The sequence below is a fragment of the Dermacentor albipictus genome, chromosome 1, assembly GCF_038994185.2.
Source record: "Dermacentor albipictus isolate Rhodes 1998 colony chromosome 1, USDA_Dalb.pri_finalv2, whole genome shotgun sequence".
NCBI classification, from domain to species: Eukaryota; Metazoa; Arthropoda; class Arachnida; order Ixodida; family Ixodidae; genus Dermacentor; species Dermacentor albipictus.
The window spans coordinates 201,312,496-201,335,333 of NC_091821.1; the positions used below are offsets into that span (position 1 = coordinate 201,312,496).

Genomic DNA, 22,838 nt, shown 5'->3' on the forward strand with positions numbered 1-22,838 from the left:
ACAAATCAGTACAAGTCCCCAGGCAGACTAAACACGAGGCATCCGAAAAAAATGTGCCGCTCCATATGCTCACTAACGGCGGTGCTTCGACCCAGAAGCAATACCGTCGACACACTTATACTGAAGGGCCTGCACAGCCGGCACTCGCATAGGCGTTTCTTCCCGAAACATTCCAATATGGCAAATCGAACACGAATCGCATAACGAATTCCTATACGATTCGAAATACGGGGCTGGGGAGAATCTTTGAAATGAGAGAAGAAAGCAGTCGTTTCTTTTTCTGTCTTTCTCTGCATGTGCGAGCGCGTATCTTCGGTCCTGTTTGCAGAGAATCAACCAGCTGAGCTCAGAGGCGTGGTTGCGACACATTGTGGGAAAGTTAGCTTCGATGCACAGCTCAGAATTCACGCAGTGTGGCGGAGCGGCTCAACCTTACAGCGTGGATTCGCAGCATCCCTCGTGTGCACAGTTGGTGGCAGGCGTGCCGATGAGAAGGCTGCAATAACGTTGTATATTGGTCCAAGACGCAAGCATTTGCAGCAATTCAGCTGCATTTCTGTCGGTGGATATTGTTGTTCATTGTAGATTTGTATACAAAATAGCTAATCAGAACTCACGATTGAATTACACGTACACATCTGGAAGAAACTCGCTTAAAGCCAGATGTGCGGGAAAACACAGGTTTGATACGCTGTGTAGTTCCCACTTAGCCGAAACCATGCAAAACAAAACAAAAAAAAGTTCTTATCACACATTTGAGATGCACGGGCTAGCAATAGAAGGAAGACCATGCCGTAATACCACGCCAGAATTTCTCCAGACTACGCAAGAGCTGTGTGCAGCACGCAACGACTTCCGTTCGCGTTTTGACACAACTTTCGCTAAGCAACTCTATATCACAAACAAGCTAAAATACTTATGAGCGTCGAAGGCTCATTTGCCAAGTCCACTTCGTCAAACCACTAAAGCGCGGTAATGCGTCAACAGACCTGCTGCTAAATAATTGCGATTCAAACAATTGATTCGCGGCTCTACTCCATTAAAATGCAATCCGCCCAATTGTTGCTCGTCGATATAAGCGACACGGGGACTACAGAACCGTTCACTACTAGGCTAAACACTTCTTGACATTCAGTATGATTCACCTTCAACACTACTTCTGTAGAGAGAGAGAGAGAGAGAATACAGTGGTCGCATGATGCTTTAGACAGACATCTATGAATGAAAAAAAAAAAATAATCCGCAGGACTTTATTTCAAATTTAAGCTGCTATGAGTGTTAGGGTGGTAACATGCTGTTTCACCCAAGAATAGACGGCTCCGTGCGTACATTCAGATTCCCAGAGGAAACGCCCCTATTAGCACAGGCGCTTTACGAAAAACGCGCTCAGCGCCGGTATTACCATATCGCGTACCTACGTCGCGACTCTCCTGAGGCGAGCGAACTGACGTCATTCGAAATGAGCCTCGGGCATAACGCATGCCGACGGACAGATCCCTTAATATATCCGTCGGCGCGGGCTGCGCCGACATATCTCTTAATTTAAGGGATATGTCATAACTTACGTAATAATCTGGCGTTTAAAATTTTGAACACCTTTTTTTTTTCATAGCCTCCAAATTTACTCGAATTACATCATGACAAATGAATTATGACCGGCCAGGCGGATATCATTGGAAAGAAAAACAATAGTAAACCATTGACCAATTAAACTAACTACATTAACTAACTTCTTCAATTACAAACTTTACAGCACATGCTTATATTAGATTGTTGGAGGCCGGGAATCGTTATAAAAGTACGCTCACGGATTTCTATATTTCAAAATGGCCCATGTAGACAGAAATAACTGGCGTCAAATTATTCCTCAAATTTACCTGCTTACGCACGCGGCACCTCGAAGCTCGGCTCTCCGTTCAACCCCTCCGTGACGCAAAAAAAAAAAAAAGTGCCGTCAAATGAAGCGGTCGCACTTCCCCCTTTCCACGAGCTGATTCCGATTACCGCTTTGCGCAACTCCCGATTGGTAGCATAGTCACTTCAGCAGAAGAGGCGAGACAGACCGCATTATTATCGCGCGGTTTGGCGAAGTTTCATTTTACGGCGCCCCACTACGTCACAGGGTGGGGTGGGGAAGGGGGTGGGGGTTGCACCACGGGCCGCGCTTCACGTTGCCGCGTGCGTAATCAGGTAAATTTAACGAATAATTTTACGCCAGTTATTTTAGTAAACATGGCCACATTGAAATAACGAAACACGGAATTAGACTTTGAGCACGATTCCCTTCAGCTTTCCGATATAAACATGTGCCGTTAAGTTTGTAATTAAGAAGTTGACTTTAAGAAGTTGACTTATGTAATCAGTTTATTTAGTGAATGCATTGCTTTGGTTTTTCTTCCAAATGATGCCCGCCACGACGCGACTGAAGTAAATTTTGTAAGCTATTCTTAAAATAAGTGTTCGATAAAAAAAATAATAAATACATCCGTACAGTACTCTTTATAACGTATACAATATTTTACAACGTATAACCGAACTGATGCGCCTGTGGCACTGCACTTTATCGCTTTTCACTCGCCAACTTACTCTGCAGCAGCTTGCTGCCCTGTTATACATCAGTTGCAATGGAGAGAATGGAGTAGAGAGTACCTCGGTAACTTCGTTAAACTTCTGTCCGTTTGGGCGTTTTTTTTTTTTTCCTGTTGGCAAATAATTAGAGCGCAGGTAAAACACTTTGCTGCAAGCGGCTCCACGTCATCAGCGACGCAAATTAGAACAATGCGCACGACTGCAGTGCCGCTGGCAGATAACATGCACCAACAATGGCAGGCTTTACTAGATGACGTAGTCACGAGCATAAATCTCACATACAATGGCTACTCTGATGCACGACGACGCTATCTCATCCTATTAAGTGTCTGAACTGTAACATATGCCATTAGTCATTTCTCTGCTGTGCTTATGTGGGTGTTTTTCTAACATTTTTCACGGTGGGCGCAGTACGTCTAGAACCGCAACGTCCTGCGCTCTACGCGGTTGTACGGGACTGGAGGCCACGCATCGTTACACAACTTCCCAAATAACAATACGAGTAGGTATTGGCGCTTGGTAGAGCAGTAAACGAGGGATCCAAAAGAACTGTGTCTGTGACAGAAATATACATTTTTCTATAATTCTTCCAGAGCTAATTCAAAAAACACTACTATAGTCGGATACAACTTAAGTCTGCAGCGAAGCCCCGCCCACGCCCTCATAACCACCAGCCACTGTTCCTCCGCGAGGCTGCAAATAATTCGTACTTCAAACTTTTCCTGTTACCCAAGTAAGGTGGTAACCACAAAAATAAAATTATTAGCGCGTAATTTTATACGTTTTCCCTCACCTATTATAGTGGAATGGCGAAAGCCTAATTATTTACTGAACTGAAATAAAATGCTTGCATCACTGAAAATATTTATTGTCAAGTTTCACTTCAGTTGGCAGTGAAGTTTCAAGAGTAAAACGGGTTCAGCCGTGTAATGAATTGTACCGCAGACTTTTGAAGAGTGAAATGCTCAGACTTCATACACTTTGTCCATGTCTGCTGCACACCTTATTGCTTCCGCCGATGAAAAGACTCTTCAAGAACAGCAGATGCTCGGGAGGTATCAAGTACGACGCCATTTTGAAAAGGCCGCATGACAACAATTTTGTTTGCTCATGTGATTGGCTGGCGGAGTAACACAACCCCGCGCGGTCCGTGTGCCTTGGTTGCCAACTGCTGCTTTTTTTTTTTTAAGTTGTGTTCTACTATAGTAACCTTTATTTTACACTTTCGCTTGTTTACTTGTTCTTGACATTTTTATTCCTGCGCTTCTTTCCTGCGCGAGTCCATTTGACGTGGTTACTTGTTTGCCAATTAAAAGAAAGGTGTATCTCACAGGCGTACCTGTGAGATACACCTCTTTTGCGCGTTTATGCGCGTCTTTGTGGCGAATGGTGGGCGTTATTCACATCTGTACTAGTAAAGGTCCCCCCCTCCCCATTCATTTGCATAGAAAAATTACCTCGGGTTGCCCCCCCTTCCCCCCCCCCCCCCAAAAAAAAGATCCTGTTATGAGGCACGCTGTAGTGGGGTTCTTTAACGCGCTGCTAAATCTAAGTACACGGGTGTTTTTGCCTATCGCCCCCAAGGAAATGCGGCCGCCCACTCGCTAAAACAGATTCGTTAGTTTTTGCTACTCGGTTGGTATTCGATTCGACACACTATTCAATATTGTCGATGATTCGTTTCTGTTCGAATACAAGGGACAACAGAGTATCAAAGGTGAGAGACAGATAAGTGAGAAATGTTTCGAACGATTCTGTTGCAGATTTCATGGGCGAATGCACGGAGCAGATGACTTCTCAACAACTAGTCCTACAATAAGCATGCCTCGCTTTTAGACAGCCGCACAAACTTCTTGTCTCGATTTGGACAAATCAATTCATTATTTGAGCTATAATATTCCTCGCAGGCGCCTTGTGTCGAAAAACTACACGTATTGGCTGGACATGGTGAGGCAACTCGTACTGAAATCCTGAAATAGTCGGGAGACATCGAAACGCGAAATTCCAATTCACTTGTCCCTAAAACGCATTAACTACAGCGGGTTAGTTTTATCAGAACTGTTCTATTTTGACATACGGTCGTTGTTTTCTGATGAGCTTCCTCTACTTGGCTCAATCATCAGCCACCCCTTCTTTAGCTTCTTGGCGACACATTTTCCTCGATTCTGTCTTGCCACCTTCTCCAGGCCGACTTCGTTTCCTCTTGCCACCGAAGTGTCACTGCACAATTCTTATCAACTGAGCTCCAGTCTCTTGTGATTACGTGCTCGAACCACCTCAGTATTTCCTCTTGAACCTTTCCCGCATTGTACGCGACTTCATTTTTTTTTTTTAAAGGGGTGGAGACATCAAAAGTTTCGTTCATGCGTTTGTTGATTCAAACGTTGCGTCATGCTTCAGGGAGCACGATACACACAGCGGGATTCATATATATCCGATAAATAATTTAATAATAGCACTATTATACCGAGCGATTTCGGTTTCTGGGCTCAGGGGGATGCTATGACGTCACAGAGGAGGAAACGCAACATGGCTTGTTCACGTGGGCCACAAAAAATGGTGACGTAAAACCATGCTGCGTCGTCTGCTCGCGCATACGCGTGCTCTGCCAGCAGGGGTCAACTGGCGATTCGAAGTGCATATCGCGATTATTATAATTATTGCGAAGAGCGACAACAACGGTAAGAAAATATTGCGGCTTGTGAGGGTCGGTGATTCATTCCGAAGCGCCGTAAGCTTTAGCTTTGAAGTGAACCGGAAAAGGCCTAGCCACGACATCGGCGGCGCCGAACGATCAGAGGCGGTGAAGCTGCCGTCGGTGCACAGAGTGACCACTCCTCGGACGCTGATTGGCCGCTTCGCCGTACGGCTGCAAATGGGTCCCGGGCCCCTGCTCTCTGCGGCTAGGAAATCTCGCCGTTCGCGAGCAAAACCGCCGTCGCACGGGGGCCCGCGAACGGCAAATGGCGTGCGGCGAGTTTCCGTGCCGGTAACGTGGACGGGCCTTCACATTGAGAAAGGCCAAGCGAAGGAGAGACCGCTCCGAGCTGCCGAACTATGCGACTATGCGAGGAGAGAATCGGACAACACGAACGCCGCATATCCTGGTCCCTTTCGGAGTCGGCCGGCTACTGTTTTACACTAAAGCGTGCAAAGGCCCGTCGGCACGGCAACTCGCCGCACGCAGTTTGCCATTCGCGGGCCGCCGTGCGGCGTTCGTGTTGTCCACTTCTCTCCTCCTGTGTCCGTGTCTGCACGCCTTACCCCTTCTTTGCATTAAGAAAGGATTTCTATATGCCTGTAGCTCGGTCATAGTGGAGGCTATGCTCGGTCGCTCGGCTCAGCAGGCTCCGTAATCGGCATTTCATCGCTACTCATCATACGTCACGTTTTTGTGCTGGTGTGCTATGACGTCAATATTTTCGTTCCTCCTCTGTGACGTAGTAGCTGCCGCGCTAGCGATGGGTCTCGACTACGAGAAGGAGTTTTTAATGACTTTTTGGAGCTGAATTAAAATTATTTTGAAATGTTTGCACCGTCCGATACCTCGTTCTGGGTGTCCTTGCATATGGAAGCAGCCTACAACATGCTTTTATAGCCTCAAAATTTGGTGTCCCAACCCCTTTAATGTAGTTCTTTCGAACCCCATTTTGAACTTTGGTTGCAATATGCTATATGCAGGCGGCTCCGAAGCTCTTATTTTGAGAGCAAAGGTGATCTTGTGGCAATAGCCGATAGGCACCCATGTTTCTTTCTTTGATAAAAGTGTTTACGCAAGCACTTCACAACCCGTTTTATTGCGATAGCAACTATAAGGACCATCCAAGCGCATTTCTGCCGTCAGCATCGCCGTGAGGTTCCGTATAAAGTCGAAGACAGATAACACCGTCACCGCACGCCCAAGGGGAGAGGCGACGACGATCGTGGCTCAACCTCGCGCGCCCGGGGCACCCAAAATTGCGAGGCACCGGGGAAAGGAAGGGGGGGAGGGCGGCGTTCTACTCCACTTGCAACTGCACATGTGACGGCTGCGTGCGTTGGCGCGGCCGTGTTTTGAGAGCGATCTGCTTCGGGGGTAAAGCGCCTTAACCTTTCAATAGTAGCGCCATTCTCAGATCTTTCCGCCACCCCGCTCTCCCCAGCACTACCTCCTCGCCGCCTCCAGTCACCCCAGCCTCCTCCGCTCCCCCATTGGCCAATCCGTGCGACGTGAAGCACGCGTCGTGCATTTGTATATATATTTTTTCTTTCCTGCGCGCTCCGAACGCCATTGCCGACCCAGTGCGACGAAAGTACGCGCAAACCGATTGATCGAGTTCGTTAGCCGACCAAATCAAGTGTGTTATGGATGAGAACTTCATTGTGACGCCATGCTGCTGCGCCTTCAGTTGCCACAACCGACAAGACGAGTGCAAAAGGCTTTTTTTGTTGACCATCTGGCGATCGCAACGCACAAAGAAGAAAATCGTGGATGCATGGCGTCGGGCGGGCTGACTTCAAGGAGGTTGCAAAAAGAAGAAAAGAAAAGAAAATGCAGGGCTTTGTGAAGTACCACGATTCTTCATTACCTATTCTTTTGAACCGAGTTTACGCCTACCACTCTAAAAAATGCGCTTGCGTATGTGTCCATGCTGTTTGCGATTTTTTGCGCATTTAAGTTGACTTTTTTTTAAGGTGCTCGCTTTGTTTCATAGGAGTTTTGTTTTGCCACAGAAGTGGCTCGCATCTGCAGCAGGCGTGTGACATAGAAGCGACATTATTCAGGCAATTTCTTTTTTCGGCTCCACCAGAAGTTAGCACATTGTCGACGCTTTTTCAAGGCTCACTAAGGCTTACGAATGCAGTCGTTGAGCTTCAATGTACGCCCGCATGTATTAATTTGGTTTGTAGTGTTTAACGTTTTTAACGTCCCGAAGCGACTAAGGCTACGAGGGAGGTCGTAGTGGATGAGGATGGCTCCGGATAACTTAATTTAGGTCACCTAGGAATGTTTAACCTGCACTTTGATCGTACGGTACACGGCACGGGCCTCTTGCATTTCGCCACTATCCCGGCTGCTGCTGGACGCGTCCTCGGAATAGGAGGGATAAGCGGCGACTACAGATATACTCGTACGTTTTGTGTATGGGATATCATAGCAGGGAAAGGCCGCAAAGGACTACAGGCTCACTGATAAGGATTCACATTTTTGCTGCTTAACATTAACATTACTATGCTTCCAATTAAGTAAATGTGTATCGCATGCGCGTGAATGCACTGTATACGTCGCCTTGCGTCTCTTGCGACAAATGATTTCGCGGTTATTGATATGGAGTGCGGACGGAGTTGCCGTCTTTGAGCACCATTATGAAACCCATGTGAGGACTGTTGGGGCAAACAACCCTCTCGTTCTCTCTGTCTTTAATGGTTCCAAAATAGCGTTCGAGTTATAGGAACACTGCTTCCCTGCAACAACTTACAACGCAAAAGAATACAGACGCGCGCACTATTCAGATACAAAACTATAGCACGTCAACAGAAGCGTTACTGGTGCTAATGGGTACCTGTTAAATTATTTTCGGTACCTCTAGCCAGTTTTACCATCAGGTTCGTTCTTGCTATCAGATCCCAACCTGTACCAAATAAAATAAATGAAAAACGATTTCACGTGCTGCGAAAATTGCCGGTACGTTGTTCACATTATCAATACTGTCTACATGTGAAAACGTTGCTCATGGCTGCCAGAACCCGAGCACCAGCTACACACATCTGTAAAAGGCGCAGAGCAGAAGCGGCCCAGTTGCTAGGCGTTGCTGGCACAAAACATTTGGAATCTTGCACGCGACGGCCGAAGTGTCCTGCAGGTACGTAAATGAACCCACGAAACCACGTTCACGCACTTTCACGCAGTGAAAACTTGAAACTTTGTAATTCGCGCGTGTTTGAGCACACCGCGTGCATGCGTCGCGCTTCAGCAACAGCAACTCTCAACGTGCGGGCGCTTTACACCTTAAATAATGGTTCTTTCCTCTATCCTACTGCGCAATTACAACACGGCATTATTGAGGCCAGTCACTGACTGATGAAGCAAAATCTCGCCTCAATAATTCCTCCGCAGGGCTCAACGAAGTTTTCCGCGGATTTCCTCCGGTAGCGCGTTAGCCGTCGTCTGCTACGGCAGGGTCGGCACAGGCGGCGCCACTGTCGAAGCCGCGCCGAGCGGCGGAATGGAATAGTGGAGGAGGGAAGTGGTTAGCGCTACACTATTGAGGGGTTTTAGTTGGCTGAGTCTAGGTGCGTCGGCGGTTCGTAGCTTTCTGCGTTGTGTTCTCGGCGCTCACTTTGCTCGCTGCTGCCGCGTTTCCTCACGCTAGCGTTTTGACAGCGTGTCCGCAGTCATCGAGTGTGATGTGTTCATGTTTGCTGTGCGCGTTGACACCATGCTTGTTAATTTAGTTAGCAAGCGAATGTTTACGAATTGATACGGCCTATAAAAGTACTATCCTTACTTCGTATGGCTGTCTGGTAATTTGCTATCGCAAACGAGAAGCGATCTCGAAAACACAACGAGGTTATCCATATAAATAATACTCTGTCGTCGAAGCGGCCTGAGACTAAGCGAAAGCCGTTTACACAATAATTTGCTATGGACGAAGTGCATTTTACAAAAGCAACGCCAAATTCAATTAGAAGCGGGCAGCCGGGACCGCCGCCATGTTTCACGCAAACTCCGCAAACCACGCAAAAACGCTAACGCTAACTCGTTTGCGTTGCGTACGCCCGCTATACCCGCTATTTCATTTAGCGTTCAGCGCATGCGCAGTGTCGACCCGCTATTTTTTAGGGTACGCGCAATGGTATAGCGCACGCTATACTAAAGCTGTCTATTAGACAGTTTTAGTTTAGCGTACGCAACTATAGCGTACGCTATACGCTATAAAATAGCGTACGCTAAGCGGCGCACGTTTTCTACAATTTTAGTTGGCCGACGATATCTTCGGATCTCTGAGGCCATATTCCGTTGTTGCGGCTATTTCGCGCCTGTAGCGATAGGTGGCGCTGACATCTCAAATGTTTCTTTCGTTAGGCTTTGGCTCGTTCGAAACGAGAAGCGATCTCGAAAACACCACGAAGTTATCCATAATACTCTGTCGTCGAAGCGGCCTGAGACTAAGCGAAAGCCGTTTACACAGTCATTTGCTACGAACGAAGTGCATATTACAAAAGCAACGCCAAATTCAATTCGAAGCGGGCAGCCGGGATCGCCGCCATGTTTCCCGCAAACTCCGCAAACCCCGCAAAAACGCTAACGCTAACTCGTTTGCGTTGCGTACGCCCGCTATACCCGCTATTTCGTTTAGCGTTCAGCGCCTGCGCAGTGACGACCCGCTATTTTTTAGCGTACGCAATGGAATAGCGTACGCTATACTAAAACTGTCTATTGAGGCGTTTTAGTTGGCTGAGTCTAGGTGCGTCGGCGGTTCGTCTTTGTGCGTGCTATGTGTTCTCGGCACTCACTTTGCTCGCTGCTGCTGCCGCGTTTCCTCACGCTAGCGTTTTGACAGCGTGTCCGCAGTCATCGAGTGTGATGTGTTTATGTTTGTTGTGCGCGCTGACACCATGCTTGTTAATTTAGTTAGCAAGCGAATGTTTATGAATTCATACGGCCGATAAAAGTACTATACTTACTTCGTATGGCTGTCTGGTAATTTGCTATCGCAATCGATGCTTCGCCTTTCGGGCGAAACTGTCACTTTTATTTGTCATTTACGACACCAATTACAATGCATAGAAACTGATCAGTAATCAATTTTCCCTCTGAAAAGTGTTTCAGATTTATAATTCATCACACGATGACGCTTGCCGCCCACAGACAGAAATCCGTCTTTTCACTATCGCACACAGCGTTCCCCAGTGCTTGCAACGCCAGTCTATATTCCTCAGCGAAGCACGTACTCGAAAACTGGCGCATCTCATGACGCTTCGCCGCACATGCGTCAAATCGCATAACATGCTCCAACTAAGGTACTCCGCCGCTTAAACGGAACTGCTGTGGATCATGTCACTAAATGAGATTGGTTATAGGACACCTGGCTCGAAACCGAACAGTCATGAGTACGAACCCAAAACAGGACAAATATCTTTTTTTTTCGTTCTGAATATCCGTCGGTTTGACGAACCCATCAGTTTCTTCTTTTCCTGGTCACTACACACACATACACACACATTTTCAAGTTATCCCACTTGCGTCTATTGAATGTTATTTATTCATTGAAATCGCTTCCATCTCATGCAGCCTTGCCGGTTATACCACCATTTAGAAATATTTTTTCTTGAATTTGGCTCGCATTGTTTATATACAAGCTATCCGCATCAGGCCCAGCCGATGCCGAGGCTCCAGGTGGCAGGAGTATCTTTTATATAAAAACAGACACAAAACAAAAAGTGCGATTTTCTTTATGGTTACAGGCTAGGAGAAAACCGCCCTCTGTTGTCTCCCTCCATCCTGTGTCTGTAGCTGTTTTATTCACAATGCCTCACCAACTGGCCTACAACTTTACTTGAAAAAAGGAACACGAATGTTGGTTGTGCCACCCAATCTTTCATACTACATAATCAATGTTAAAATGCGCGCGAGGGCTGTGAACACATACGACTGGCGTACTGCGCTATAGCCCCGTAAACTTTACCGCGCATGTCCAAGAAACCTTGGCCTGGATTATGAAAAGATTATATACGTTCATATTAACGCGCTTCGTCAGTGGTGAGTGGCGCTTTGCCTACGTTATCACTATGATCGGCCGGTATTGAGAAATGGATGACAAGGTAGTAATAGAACCAAGCAATATCAGAATCAGAGGTGTTGCTTTCGCCTTTAGGCAGCCGCCACTATGCGGCTTAATTGTGTGCGTTTCGCAAAACACGCCATCGGCGCCGCGTGGTCTACCATTCGCATACCACGCACGAAAAAACAGTTCAGTTCATGTGAATTCCTTAACAAAGGCTGCAAAAGTCATGTAAGTAACCCGCCAGCGTGGTAAATTGATCTTCTGCCGCGTGATACGTATACCAGCTACACACAGCAAAGGCAAAAAAATTCCTGTAATAGTGAAGAGGCTCATGCCTGAAGAACCATCGCTGGTTAAACAAAGGAACTCTTATAAACAGCATGATCGTTCACGTGTCGCTCGTACACCAACGTAGGGCTCCGGAAAGTCATATCAGACACTGCAGTTACAGCGACTTGCTCGGTAATCTCATAGGTCAGACTACGGTAAAGGAATATGCAGTTCTGAAGCAACTTCCATGCATGCTTCTCGAAAGAACACCGGTCGAGAACCGTCAAAACGGCAAAGTCATTGCTCCTTCTAGCTATCTCCACTGGATATCCCTGGTGGCCCTGAAATATCGGACAGAGCGCTACAATGTTATCGCTACAGACACACGATAGTAGCGTCCAAGGCACTCGACAGGGGCACGTGGCCAAAAACATTTTGTCCGCTTCCCTACGTTGTTTTTTGGGAGGGGGAGGGGGGGGGGGGGGTCAGATCACGAAGAGTGAGTGAACTGGAAGGTCGCTATGAGCCGCGGCTCGACATGGCTCTTGGAGATGAACTCGAAACTTGCGCAGTGGGAAGCTGCGACAGCGAGGAGCACGGAGTAGCAGAGCGCTGGCTGCACTCTCAAAACAGTTGCACCCCCTTTGAGTGCAACTTTAGATTGCAGTCTAAGAAAAGTTTACACCCTTTGAGGTGTATATTTGCCACACAACGATAAAAAGTCATCTGTCTTGCCCGCATTTCCTTTCTTGAAAACGCTGCGCTCGTTACTTTCCTGTCGGGAATGCTACGTCATGCTGATAACGCGCATGTCGTTCGTTACTGGGAAGTACCGGGCTCGCCGCGTTAAAGAAAGGAAATGCGGACAAGACAGATGACGATTATTGTTGTGTGGCAAATATACACCCCAAAGGGTGCAACTGTTTTTAGAGTGTGCCCGCTGTTGGGTGACGAAAGCAGAACGTCGCCTATTTACGCTCGCTACAGCCTCTCAGTTTCGGTTTTGCGCGCTCTTATAGCCGAAATTTGTCGCGCCAAATTTCCACGGGTAATCGCATTTTTCCAGATGAAAAAGTTGATACACTCTAAAAACAGTTGCACCCTTTGGGGTGTATATTTGCCACACAACAATAATCGTCATCTATCTTGCCCGCATTTTCTTTCTTTAACGCTGCGCGCCCGCTACTTCCAAGTCACGAATGGTGTATGGCTTGTACGGAGAGTTCACTTCACAATTACCACGAGCCAGCTTTAAAATTTAAACATTCATTAATTTGTGTTTTTTAATTAGCGAATTACCACTTGTCAAGCCGTGGTCGCCACCATTGACAGCATGTCTCCGAACTGACCTTTTATTTCAGAACGGCGCTATATTTAAACATTGTTTCGTTCCGTAGAAACACCCCGTATACCAAGAGAGAGAGAGAGAGGGCTCTTTATTAGAAGAACAGAGAATTTTGCCGGCGCGTATATAACCGCTGGCATGCTACTCTGTATAGGGATGGGGAATGGGATTGAAAGATTCCAGATAAGAGTGGGAGAAAGAAAAGGATAAAAATAAATATGAAATGTCCGAGTGGACCTGATACTAATTTTTTACACGTGACATGGCGGGTAAATTTAGGCTTTTGTATAGGAAGGATGCAATTTTTAAAGTTTTCCTATTTGACCAATTTCTGTCAGGTATTTGAACAATGAATCCAAAACCCGTCGCTGTTTTGAAGGGCCGGGCATTGGACCTAAGATGCTCGGTAACGTTAACGGTTCGTGGCGAATCATGTCCATTTGGTGCTCAAAAAATTGTCTCTCGTCGCGGTACGCGGGGCATTCTAGTAATATGTGCTCAATTGTCTCTAAGTTGCGACAGTTATCGCAGTATGGGTTAGTGGTAAGTCCTATGCGGTACAGATAATTGTTCGTATATGCCACGTTCAGTCGAAGACGATGGTACAATGTCTCTAAGTGTCGAGGAAGTGGTCGTGGAATTTTCGGTCTCATTTCTGGGTCAATGTAACGTAGGAAGTTATCTTGGTGAAGCGGCAGATTCAAGATGCGGTCTTTTTCTTGATAGGCATATTTTTTTGCCATGGCTGAAGCGTCGGCTTTTGTAAAATATGTTCTTCTGAACTTGCGGTATTGGAGTCCATTTCTGGCAGCTTCGTCCGCTCTTTCATTTCCCGAAATGCCGGCATGGCCAGGTATCCACTGTAACTTTATGCAATGCCCAGCAATCCTAGCCCTCTGGTGAAGATAAGCAATGTCAAATGCTGCTGGTTGATTATTGCAACGCTTGTGCCTGTTCCACATACTTTGTAGGGCTGCTTTTGAGTCTGTGAATATCACCCATGTCTTTGGCGGCTGCTGTCGAAGTATATACACAAGGGCCTCCTTAATGCCATATAGCTCCGCTGAAGTAGATGATGTCGCTCGCTCAAGACGAAACGAGAATCGTTGTCCTGTAGAGGGAACAAAAAGTCCGCATCATGAACGATGTGGAGTTGTAGAGCCATCCATGAAAATGTGCGTTGCGGCTGCGTATTCTTTGTGCATATATTCTAAAGCTATCTGATAAGTCGCTGCTTGAGGCATTTTCTTTTTCGCACTGATTCCAGGTATGTATGGCACGATTTCCAGTGGGAACAGTGTCCATGGTGAAATGTTTCGCGGCATAATTTGTGACACCTGAGCAGGAATCGAAATAGATATGCTTCCGACGGCCTGCCCAAAGCTAGATGTAGCACGGGTACCCGTATACCAAATGCAAGCAGCGACCGTTCCGAATGTACTATCACACTCCCCTTCTTCAGGACGATGAGCAAAATGAGAACAAGGTAAAAGCGGGAGCCAACGCTTCGACAAGTGGACTTGTCTTTTTCAAGGCAAGTCCATTATTTGCTTGCTCATCGTCTTGAAAATCGGTCTCCCGCTTTTCCCGTGTTTTCCCTCCCCTTCTTCAATGAACACAACACTCTACGTGAATCGCGTGACATGCTGTTCTCTTGCGTCATTACTGCCAATTTTATGGCGCATCATGCATCAGATAAGTGAAAGCAGTTCATTTCAGTTACAAGCTGCTATGAACCGTGCGACAAGTTGCAAACGGATTTAAATGCCGGACCTTAACAGAGAGAGTGTAAGAGTGAGGTTGAAGATTAATATGCAGAAGACAAGGATAATGATGAATAGCCGGGTAAGGGAACAAGAGTTCAAGATCGCCAGTCAGCCTATATATAGTCGTGAAGGAGTACGTTTTCCTAGGTCAATTACTCACAGAGAACCCCAATCATGAGAAGGAAATTCACAAAAGAATTGTTAGACATGGTCAGCTCCTGACTGGAAGCTTACCATTATCACTGAAAAGGAAGGTGTACAACAGAAGTGAATTTTACCGGTGCTGACATATGGAGCAGAAATTCGGAGACTGACAAAGAAGCTTAATAACAAGTTAGGGACCGCGCAAAGAGCGATGGAACGAAGAATGCTAGGCATAACGTTATGAGACAGAAGAGAGAGGTTTTGATCAAAGAGCAAACGGGTATAGCCGATATTCTAATTGACATTAAGAGAAAAAAGTGGAGCTGGGCAGGCCATGTAATGCGTAGGTCAGATAACCGGTGGACGATTAGGGTTACAGAATGGGTGCCAAGAGAAGGGATGCACAGTTGAGGACGGCAGAAGACTGGTTGAGGCAATGAAATTAGGAAATTCGCGGGCGGTAGTTGGAATCTATTGGCACAGGACAGGGGCAATTGGAGATCGCAGGCAGATGCCTTCGTCCTGCAGTGGACATAAACTAGGCCTATAATGATGATCAAATAATGTGAATAAGGCTCCATTTTCACGAACCGGACCCAACGCAAACTTTATATTTCGCTTTGTTCAGAAATGAGAATATATTCGATATTCGGACATCGTTTTTCTACAATATTTGTATTCGATGCGAAAATTACGCTATTTGAGCATCGGTAGAACATCGGTAAAAAAAAAAGGATGAAGAAGGGTCTATATATATATATATATATATATATATATATATAAACCCTTCTTCTTCAACCTTCTTTTTTTTTTTTCGCGGAAGGCCATGATCCGTGAATGTTTGCTCCCGGGTGCAAATTTCTAAGGGCGACCATTCATATATAACACATGACGCAACAAATCAGCTCAATATGGCTCCTCCTCTTCACTGCTCGCACTGAATAATTTACATTCAGATTTTGTTGTTGTTTTCTGCCTCCACCTACGGCTTCGTCGTAGTCACCTTCCCGAAATTCCAGTGGGCAGACCCACATCGCATGAACGACTTACACAGACCGCGATACATTGCTTTATTGCGCTCAGCGATGTAGACATATGCCTCATCTGGTATCTTAATTATTGCGACCGAAACCTTAACGGCATGTATAACAGACGATATTCGCCGCAAAGTATTCAATACTCTAGCTTCTTCGCGTAATTTGAAACGCTTACAGGTAACATCTGTAGGCAACCAGACGTTGATTCACGCTACAATCGTTCCGGGACATTACGTCAGTGTTCGGCATGTGAGAAACTAACGGGCCGCGAATGTACAAGAAGAAACTGTCAATCGACAACTCACGCTTATCAAGTTCAGCTTTCTTTATGAGAATACGACCCATTCAACTTTTGATGCAAGCTTACCTCGAGAAATCCCCAGCGCTGCTAAACGCGGAAGAGCTCGCGCCGAGTCTACGTAACGCCATAGATGCTAAGACACTCCAGCAAACGTATCTGCATAAGCTGGCTTAGCTCACACATGCACGCTCAGCGCCCCCTATTTGCTGAAGGGAAAGTCTGTACGCTTTGCAGACACGTAGAACAGTAGCTGTAGGTAGATGTTTTATAACAGGTGTACCAGTGAAGATGAAGTGATTATCAAACAGGGCAGAACAGTGATAAGGATTTTTTTTTTCCCGACAACACTTCGTTCGCTGCGATCTTTGATCGTCGCAACTAATGGTTAACTTCGCTACCTTTATTTAACAACTTTAAGGGAAATGTACTCGCAGAGCTGAAGCCAGCCAGGACGCAAAGCATACGAATCTGCTAGAAATTAAGTGCGAGTTTGGCGACGTACTGTACGTCCTCAAAATATGCGAAAAAACACTGCTGTCCCAGTTATTTTCAACAGATGTTTTTTTTCATCGTAGTAAGCAATTACAACATATCGTTTTATGCTTAGCGAGTGAAGTTTAGTAACTTAATCCACTCACTCACGATTATCACATAGATCCTGACATCCCCCGCCACGAATTAAAAAAAGAAAAAAAAAAGGTTTCCTTCATCCTTGCTGTCTTGTTTCATAACCACTTCAGCTTTTTACTGTAACACCTAATGGTCGTTACATACATAAGTCGTCATTACGAAAGCGTGCAAACCAGCCGCCAAAAGAAACGCAACAGTTGCGTCAAATGAACGAGCAACTTCACACAAGTTAAAAGCCATATGGAACGTTAACAACGCGCGAAAATCGCGCGACGCAGTGGAATTCATAATCGCAGGTGAAAAGTTTGGCAGATATCAGAGGCACACTTCCACACGGCAGCGCAACTTACAAGCAACAGCAAGAACCCCAACACCCGCGCGACACCGCTTGGCTAGATGCCAAAAGCAGTGCGTTGCACACAGGGATTAAATGGCACTGTCTAGGGAAGGCGACCACATGTTAAGACCGCTTCAACAACACGTGCGTCGAGAGCCGCAGTAACGCGGCGACGGCCGCAACAAAGCTCCTATCGAGAGCAATGAATACGTGCCACGCGCACGTGAGGCAACCATCTTCTAGAATGAGATAGAAAGAGGCTAAACATGGGGTCGCGCATTCGACGAGAACTGCGCACGCAGGCGCACCCTCTGTGTCTTTCTTTCGAGCACACTCACCGCAGATCACAAGTTTCTTGTGACGAAGGTGCCGGATCACGTCACCCTTGGCGGGAGCCGAGCACGAGACGAAGCGCTTGATGGCGACGGCGTGAATAGTCAGAGCGCGGTTTGAACACAACGTCCACAGACACGACGCTGGCATCGTGGCCTCTTCCTGCGAACGGCAAAACGGTCTCTGCTCACCCACGAACGCCTCACCGCAGCGCAGCCGCGCTTTTCGGCGAGTCACGTAATTCCTGCGTGAGGAAAGCACGCCTCGCAAACTCGCAAGCTGCGTTTAGTGGCTGTCGCCATTACCGGCTGCTGTCGATGGCGCGCGGCGGCTCGGGCGGCGGTCGCCGCTGCGCGGAGCACCACCGCTCGTCGGCGACGCTCGATCCAGCGGCGGCCGCCTCAGTCTCGTCCAAGCGCTGCCGCCAGCACTCAGCGCACGCTTGACGATAAAAGGATAGATAGCGCGACGTATTTTCCTTTGGCTGCAAGTGTTTGGCGATGCAATGACGCAACTCACCGCGCGCAAGAAAAACGTGTTCCCCACCAAACCCACGAACGTCACGGCCTTGAGCACACGGAAGCGCCAAGGCGCAACATCTGCCATCGGGTACAAACCATGGGGTCGAGAGTTCCGGGATGGCGTCGCGCGCGCAATTCGAATTTAATCCAGAGAGAAATGACCGCGCATGCCACAAAGTCTGCGCTTGCCAGCTGGAACTTTTATTGTTTTTGCCTTGGATACCAAATTCGGTAATGGTCTCTACTCTGTAGCGGCTTCGTTTCCGGTGTTTTATTTGTTTTCAACTTCTCAATGAATGACGATTCGGTTCCACTCCCTTTTCTATATCAGCTGGTTTGTTTCCATGCCGAGCACTCAGGATCGTAACAATTAATTATCGCTGCAACTTAAAATATGGGGTTTTACGTACCAAAACCACGATCTGATCATGAGGCACGCCGTAGTGGGAGAGTACAAAAATTTGGACCACTTGGGGTTCTTTAACGCGCACTAAAATCAAAGCATACGGGTGTTTTCCCATTTCGCGCACATTGAAATGCGGTCGCTGTGGCCAGGATTCGATCAAGCGACCTCGTGCTAAACAACCCAACATTATAGCCACTAACCAACCACGGCGGGTAATAATCGCTACAGAGAAGTACGCTTACGTTCCATGTTCCTTGCGACTACTATCTTCAAACAGTATTGAAAGCTCTGGAGTGCCGGTGTTTCGACATCCCATCGCCGTCAGGTTCTGGAATCGATTGAATATACATTGTGTTTCAGCTAACTTGTGCGAAGACTGAAAAAAAAAGTGAAAAGAAAAATATCGGAGCACGCTACATGAACTGCAGCGACGTAGTAGTGTTCAGTGCTTCCTTAATCAACTCGGACTATTTCTACGATGAGATTGAATGACTAATTAAGGAACATTAACTCACCTCTAAGATATAATTTAAGCGTAAAACATTAATAGGTGAAGGTGTAGACCGTATAGAGAAGCATCGAACCAATTCGTTTCCACGAAGATAGTCGCTCTGATATAAATATTTCGAGATCCAAGGAAAAAAGCGAAATATCTTTAAAAAAGTGCCGTATAACAAGGCACTTGCGCGCAGTAACATTACTGCCCTCAAACATTGCCCGAACGAATCACAGTTGGCGTGTGCAAGCGTATGAGTAAGCCATAACCGATGGTTATATATTGAAGACGATACGTTCTTGGCCATTCATTATATTGTTGCGATAGCAATTATATGGACGCTTCAGGCGCATTTCTCCCGTCGCCGTTGCCGTCGGCGTCACCGTGATGTTCGGTATTAGTCGAAGGGCGATAACATCGTCGCCGCGCGCCATATGCAGTATGTGCGAGTGGAAGTGTGCGAGGGTTAGCCGTCGACGGCGGCTCAATTCTGCGCTGGCTTCTGCGCATGGTGCGGCCGCGCGGGCCCTATCTTGAAAGCGATCTCCAATGAGGACAGTGCGCCGAGTGCGGATAGCGTCGGGTGCCCTGCGTTTTCGTTGGTTAGTTCTTGTTGAAGCGAGAGGCAGCACGAAGGTCAACTCACTCGCTGCTGCTGCCGCGCTTCGTCACTCCAACGTTTTGACAGCGAGTTTCCGTGGTCATCGAGTGAGATGTGTTCATGTTTGCTTGTGAGCGCGTGACACACTGATTGTTCATTTAGTTAGCGAATGTTTATGAGTTTATACGCCCGATAAAACTACTATCCTTACTTCGTATAGCTGGCTACTAATTTGCTGTCGCAATCTCGCTTTCATGCGAACTTCAGGCGCTTTGCATCTATCTATCTATCTATCTATCTATCTATCTATCTATCTATCTATCTATCTATCTATCTATCTATCTATCTATCTATCTATCTGTCTATCTGTCTGTCTGTCTGTCTGTCTGTCTGTCTGTCTGTCTGTCTGTCTGTCTGGTCTGTCTGGTCTGTCTGTCTGTCTGTCTGTCTGTCTACGTCGAGATGCCGTCGTGGTCATTTCTTCAACTAGGTATATATTAGAATCGGCATGGGAGGCATGACATGCATGCATGCATAACATGAATGACATGTCATGACATCAATGACCTGACATATTAGTCATTGCATGTATGTCATGATACGAATGGTATGAATGACCTGATGCAGTCGAGGTCGTTCTTTAAATCGATATATATCAGGATATGAATGACATATGCATGCATGACCTGACATGAATGACATCACATGCTTGTCATGGCATGTATGTCATCACATAAATGGCATGAATCACAGATGCCGTCGTGGTAGTTTCTTTAACTCGATATATGACAAGGCATGCGTACATGAACTGGCATAAATGACATGACGTAAATGACAAGAGATGAATGAACATGTCATGCCATGACTTTCTTGTCATGCACGCATGTCTTGTCACAAATATCCTGATACATATTCAGTTAAGGAAACGACCCCGATGTCATCACCTGATGTCGCTTATTCATGACCATCAAGTCGTGACATAAATGCCATGCCATTTCTTAGTGCCATGGATGTCCGGATGCATAACTTGTTAAAAATGAACTGATATGAATGACAATCGTGCCATGACAAGGATGACATGACTTGCATCTCATGACATGAATGTCACAAATTAGGTGACATATGACATGAATGAATAAAATGACATGCATTTCTTACACTGCGTATATTCCGGATATGCGTGTCATGACATACATGCGTTACATGAATGACATGTCATGTCGAGCACGTCGTAACATGATTGGCATCATTACCAGAAATGCATATTATAGCATGTCTGTATGTCAAGCCATGACATGATTCCCATGAATGTCATGCCATGCATGACAAAAATGACAAATTAATGACACGCATGCATGCATGCACGCCATGACGCTGGTACCGTCACACAACTTATGCCGACCCAGAGGAGCAAGTTGTCTACCAACTTTGGCCGAAACCCGCCGCGGTTGCTCAGTGGCTATGGTGTTGGGTTGCTGAGCACGAGGTCGCGGGATCGAATCCCGGCTACGGCGACCGCATTTTGATGGGGGCGAAATGCGAAAACACCCGTGTACTTAGATTTAAGTGCACGTTAAAGAACCCCAGGGGGTCGAAATTTCCGGTGTCCCCCACTACGGCATGCCTAATAATCAGAAAGTAGTTTTGGCACGTAAAGCCCCACAATTTATTTTTTGAACTTAGGCCGATGGCTATGTGCTCGTCTTCATGATGCCGTGATGGTTGTTGCATTGTCACTCGAGCTTCGTATTCCAGCTATCGCCTCTGATTCTCGCGTGCTACCTGTGATCCAGCCAGGTGGCACGCCGTAAGATCATACCGGCACCTCTTTCCTGGTGCACGTGGTTTCCGAGTACCACAGCGCAGCACCTAATTCCACTATGGCAGCGTCATCACGGCTCGGCTCGGCCAGTACGAGTGGTGCACCACGCCACTCGCCCGAAAGGCTATAAAAGAATGCGGGCTTCAGGTTGTGCTACAGTTTCGCTGTCCAGTGACCCGTTTGTGCACTGCAAGCGATACCACGTGATGCCATAAGCGAGCATTTAGTTTCTGCGTTTCTCACACATCTCGAACCTCCATGCCTCAAGTTCACATAAATTTGATCGTTCGTAGAAATCATGCAATCGACGTAACCGTACGTCGTCGCCTTGCTGTTGTCATCACACACACGCACTCACTCACGCGTTAATTGTAGGTCATTGTAGTTGCGTCACACACACAAATGCGGGATTTACACAGACACATTGGTCAACCTGGTAACGCTTTCCCGAACCCCCAACAATACTGCATAGCCGGATGCCTGCAAAATGCTTCGAATCACGCCGATTTCCACCGTGCGTGGAATCTGAGCAATTTTTTTATTATATGATGCTTATTTTGTCTTAATAGCTTGCTAAATAGAGTGATGCGGATACGAGTGGCGCAAAAACGCCACCTAGATTTCCATTGGCTGCGACACCACGTCACGAGCGCGCCTCGACGGAGCAGAGCGGGAGAAAGGAAGCACCTACTGCGTTACCGCGCCAGGTGATGCGAAAACGCCCGTGTACTTAGACTTAGGTGCACGTTAAGGGACACCAGGTGGTCCATATTATGACGGAGTCCCCCACTACGGCGTGCCTCATGAACATATCGCGGTTTTGACACGTAAAACGCCGTAATTCAATCTTAATTGTTTACCCCCCCTCAGCAGTTGTAGCAGTGGTTCTGCAACAGCTTCGCTGAACATCCACTTCCGCAGGGCCGGGATGGTGAGGGAATTTTTTTTTTGTTTGTTTTCGAAAGACGAGGATGAAAATAGATTTTTTTTTTGTTCGGTCTTGTTTGTACCGTGCTCTACAATGCACTCACTCCATTTACGGTAATTGTGTCCTCCCAAATAACCATCAGATTCTTTTTTATGCGGTACCCTTTGAATATTACTGCTTTACAGGGCCAAAAGGCAATGCCGAAGCACAAAGCTTATATGTATCAGGCCGGTTTACCGACCGCAGTGATCGCTGCGTTGAGCAAGATCATTGGCGTTAGACACGAGGCTAACGTAGACATAATATAGTGATTTCATGTCTATTAAAACTTGAAATGCGTTAGAACGATGCCGGTGGCTGACGCAAATATTTTATAACAATTGGCGCTTAGATGTTTCGGGTTTGGACTACGCGAAGCGATCAATTAGTGAGAATATTTTCCAGTTCACGCTGGAAATTCAGAAACACCGCTGCTCTTCGTCGAATAGAAAAATTATACAGCCAAAACAGTTCACAATACGCACACACACCGCGGCTGATGAGG

The 22,838-nt window shown here is 46.7% G+C and overlaps 1 protein-coding gene across 8 annotated transcripts in view; it reads right to left on the reverse strand.

Moving 5' to 3' along the window:
• The window catches only part of LOC139054128 (carbonic anhydrase 1-like), a 129,794-nt gene that overhangs the window by 49,940 nt on the left and 57,016 nt on the right, over positions 1-22,838 (reverse strand). For 2 of the 8 annotated variants that reach the window (XM_070530722.1, XM_070530719.1), the window contains exon 2: positions 17,526-17,682. The exons of 2 other annotated variants lie outside the window; for them this stretch is intronic. In XM_070530722.1, the coding sequence (XP_070386823.1) occupies positions 17,526-17,670 (145 nt within the window). In that variant the 5' untranslated portion in view covers positions 17,671-17,682. Of the gene's footprint in view, positions 1-17,525; positions 18,095-22,838 lie in introns of those variants that run through there. 4 more of the 8 variants (XM_070530721.1, XM_070530728.1, XM_070530725.1 and 1 more) reach the window with 4 other exon arrangements.